At 32.4% G+C, this 3,865-nt stretch overlaps 1 protein-coding gene across 1 annotated transcript in view; it reads right to left on the bottom strand.

Moving 5' to 3' along the window:
* Positions 1–3,865, bottom strand: part of LOC108359648 (Down syndrome cell adhesion molecule-like protein Dscam2) — a 235,765-nt gene that overhangs the window by 211,534 nt on the left and 20,366 nt on the right. Inside the window, exon 4 of the mRNA XM_017611583.1 lies at positions 2,074–2,216. Within this exon, the coding sequence (XP_017467072.1) occupies positions 2,074–2,216 (143 nt within the window). The remainder of the gene's footprint in view (positions 1–2,073; positions 2,217–3,865) is intronic.

A 3,865-nucleotide genomic window follows, 5' to 3' on the forward strand; every position in this document is an offset into this window, starting at 1 on the left:
AGGCATATCTACAAATATGCGAAAGGCTGCGAATCATGAGAGTTTTTCTTTTCTTTAAAAATTCNGAGAAGAAACTTATTTTTTCTGTAAGTTGTGAGAAGTACAAGAAATTTTACGGCTAGTAATCTGAGATTTGCCTCTGAAAACGGGGTGATTAACAATCGAACTTTGATTGCGATNTACATACAATATTTTTACTAGTAACACATACTAAATTAAATTTTTTCAGTTCTTCTCTCCACCGTTTCGCGTTTTCAAAACCTTTTTCCGCCATCTGAATACGAAATTTAAAGTTATAAAGCCGTTTGAATTCATTTGCTTGCATTTTCGGTTTACATTTTCATGGAAACACGCATATATGCGAAAGTCTGCGAATCATGGGAGTTTTTCTTTTCTTTAAAAATTCCTAAACTAAGCTAAATAATGTACCTTTACAATCCTTTCATATTTTAAGAGAAATTATCTCTGGCTAGTTATATATTAAAAAAAAACAATAACGTATGCAACAATTTTTCTCATAAGTAATAAAATGTATTTATTGAGAACTCATCTCGCCAACGTTTCATTGTCTTACAACTATTCTAAATAATTTAAATGGAAAATTTGCAATTAACATTGGTTTTGATGTATTTGATTGAAATTTTCGTACTTAAAAAACGTATGCGACAAGATTGAAAGGGTGATAAAATATCTTTTTACTTCGGTTGGAAAGAAATTTTTACTGTGTATCTTTAACTAGAAGAATTCTCGCTTAAGAATTGTAATCTGCATTACCTGCGACTGCCAATATACAAATGACATAGACAAACAATGTTTATGCATAACGTACGCGACATTAGAATACTATCAGAAGCAAATCAAAAAAATAACCGTTACTCGAGCTCTAACTTCTCCTTTTTCTCATTTTTATAGTTAGTTGTTATTGCAAATTTGATTTTAAGATGTAATTGTAATGTTTCAAATCTCTTAATTTAGTTAATAGGAAAGAGAAAATAGTTCATTTCATTAGAGAAAACTGAGTCGANCTGGAAGAATTCTCGCTTAAGAATTGTAATCTGCATTACCTGCGACTGCCAATATACAAATGACATAGACAAACAATGTTTATGCATAACGTACGCGACATTAGAATACTATCAGAAGCAAATCAAAAAAATAACCGTTACTCGAGCTCTAACTTCTCCTTTTTCTCATTTTTATAGTTAGTTGTTATTGCAAATTTGATTTTAAGATGTAATTGTAATGTTTCAAATCTCTTAAATTAGGTAATAGGAAAGAGAAAATAGTTCATTTCATTAGAGAAAACTGAGTCGAGAGACATTCAGTTTTACTCTTCCATTTTTGAGTTTTAAAATTCCAATAAGCTGAAATACTTCTATAATATAAAAACTCGAGTATTTTTCTCTTATTAATTCGTCTTAAAAACCCTTTTCAGTTGTTTTTATTTTTTCAGTCCTGGTTGACATTTTCATGGAAACACCCAAATGTAAAAGTAAACAAAAATGTACGCTATGTACCTCTTCTCCTTGGTTTTTAAAGGCATTTTTAGTAAAATATTAAATTAATATATATTTAAATTGCTTAATATAGCAGAAAAAAGTGATTGCGGTGGCACAGAGAAGAAACTTATTTTTTCTGTAAGTTGTGAGAAGTACAAGAAATTTTACGGCAAGTAATCTTAGATTTGCCTCTGAAAACGGGGTGATTAACAATCGAACTTTGATTGCGATTATAGTATTTGTATGTAAACATATTTTTATCTTCGCCGAGCCGTACGCATATGTTTACACATCAAATTTCATGAGTAAGGGTGTTCGAGTTGGACCCCAACTTTTGGGTATATATCGTAACGAAATGAACCACAGAATGTAGCGTTAAAGTTTTCCTTGCAATTATAGATAATGAAACTCTTGTTCGTAAATGCACTACTGATGCCTTATTGCAAAGCAACAGTCTCTTGTATTTATAATATTCAAGTGAAACAGGTTGTAGTTAGGAAGAGAGTACTGCGATGAAAACTTAGATGCTAACGATCTCGGTTACCATTAATCTTTATATATATGTAATACTTACCACGCTCCCAGTGAATTTTATCGATGGGGTAGCCAGCAACTGGACATTTCACAACTAAGTCGGAGCCCGATATACCAGTTATTTTCGGCATTTCTCGAATAAATGGAAGCCCGTAGATATTCACTTTGGCACTATGCGACACCCTATAAAGAAACAAGGGAATATATAGTGAGAGATATTATGAAAAAAGTATCGATGCTAGTACTTATATAAAAAGGATTCGATGCCAGTACTCATATTTACAAAACGAGTCAATAATATTACTTTCAACTATTTTTTTATTTTAATCAAAACTCAAATTGCTTTGCTTTTGTGAGCTGTTTCTATTTATAAATTCAATAGGCACTGCTTTTATAAGTTTAAGTCCGAACAATCAAGCTTTTGTTTGAGATTTTTATACCCGACCGCACTTGTGCACAAGGATATTATAATTTTGTTCGCATAACGGTTGTTTGTAACAGCCAAAAGGAATCGAGACATATATAGACAAATGTATACATAAATCATCTGACTAAAAATAAATGTCGATTAAGCCAGCAGCTGGAGCAACAATTGAGATATCTCAATGAAATTTGGTATGTAGGTTTCCCTTTAACCAAGGTAGGTTGCTATTGAAAATGGGCGAAATCGGCCGGTAACCACGCCCACTTCGCATATAAAGCTATTTTCGAAAAATGCAAAAACTATCCACGCCCACTTCGCATATAAAGCTATTTTCGAAAAATGCAAAAACTATAATATTTCAGTAAATGTTGGATCCAAATTGCTGAAAATTAGTATGTGAGGTAAAATTTTGGTACAAAATAATATTATGAAAATTTTGGAAATGGGGCGTGACCCCGCCCACTTATGATGAAATACTGTATCTCAGTAGCTTGCTTGTGTCAGCTAAGATATTGGTTGAAAAACTTTGAAATTGACATTTACAGAAACACGAAAACAGCGATAAATCAGTGACTACTGAGCAGAAAATTAGATTATTATGCATTTCTGGATTTTGGACGTGGCCCTTTTATGACCACAAATGTATATGCCAGTAACCGATTTATTAATTTCTACCTAACTCACTCTCCACGACTCTTGTACGAACATTTTTTTGTGCGACGCAGAGTTCCGCATAAGTGGGCAAAAATCGGAAATTTCTTTGTCTGCAATGTGAACGTGTTTGGTATTTTTGTAAAGGTTATTTATCCACTTAAAAGAATTAAATAGTAGTTTCGCTATAAAATAAATTATGTACCGCCAGGAAACCACTAAAGCCGACAAATTTTATACTAAGAATTTTAATAAGAATAATAGCCCATGATTCAATAATGAAAGGTTTTCTAAGAAAAACTTTCTCTCGCTGTAATTTTATCAATGACACTCCCACCCTACTCCTAAAAAAAAAACTCCCTTAAATCAGATTAAAACTATTAAAAGCAGCGACTATTCAATTTACAAATAGGAAGAGGTCAAAAAAGCAAAGCAATCTGATTTTTGTTTGCCTTTTGGTTTTGCTTTGAGAATACTTGGAAGTACGAGTATTATCGATACTTTTTTGCAAATATGAGTACTGGCATCGATTCTTTTCTAGAGTATTCTATGTGAGTACTAGTATCGATACTTTTCTAAAAAGTTCTATCACTACGACTAAACGATAGAGCGTAAGAATACGTGTGAAGTGATCGTCCAAAATTGTGGTATGAAGCGCCGACCACTGGCAGTGATCGGACTTAAAAAAAAATTCTGTGGTAGAATCTGGAAAAAAATGTGGTAGATCTCTGGGCATGGACCAAACTTTGTACAAACA

The sequence above is a fragment of the Rhagoletis zephyria genome, unplaced genomic scaffold (genome assembly GCF_001687245.7).
Source record: "Rhagoletis zephyria isolate East Lansing unplaced genomic scaffold, Rhagoletis_zephyria_1.1 Rzeph_scaffold_00429, whole genome shotgun sequence".
NCBI classification, from domain to species: domain Eukaryota; kingdom Metazoa; phylum Arthropoda; class Insecta; order Diptera; family Tephritidae; genus Rhagoletis; species Rhagoletis zephyria.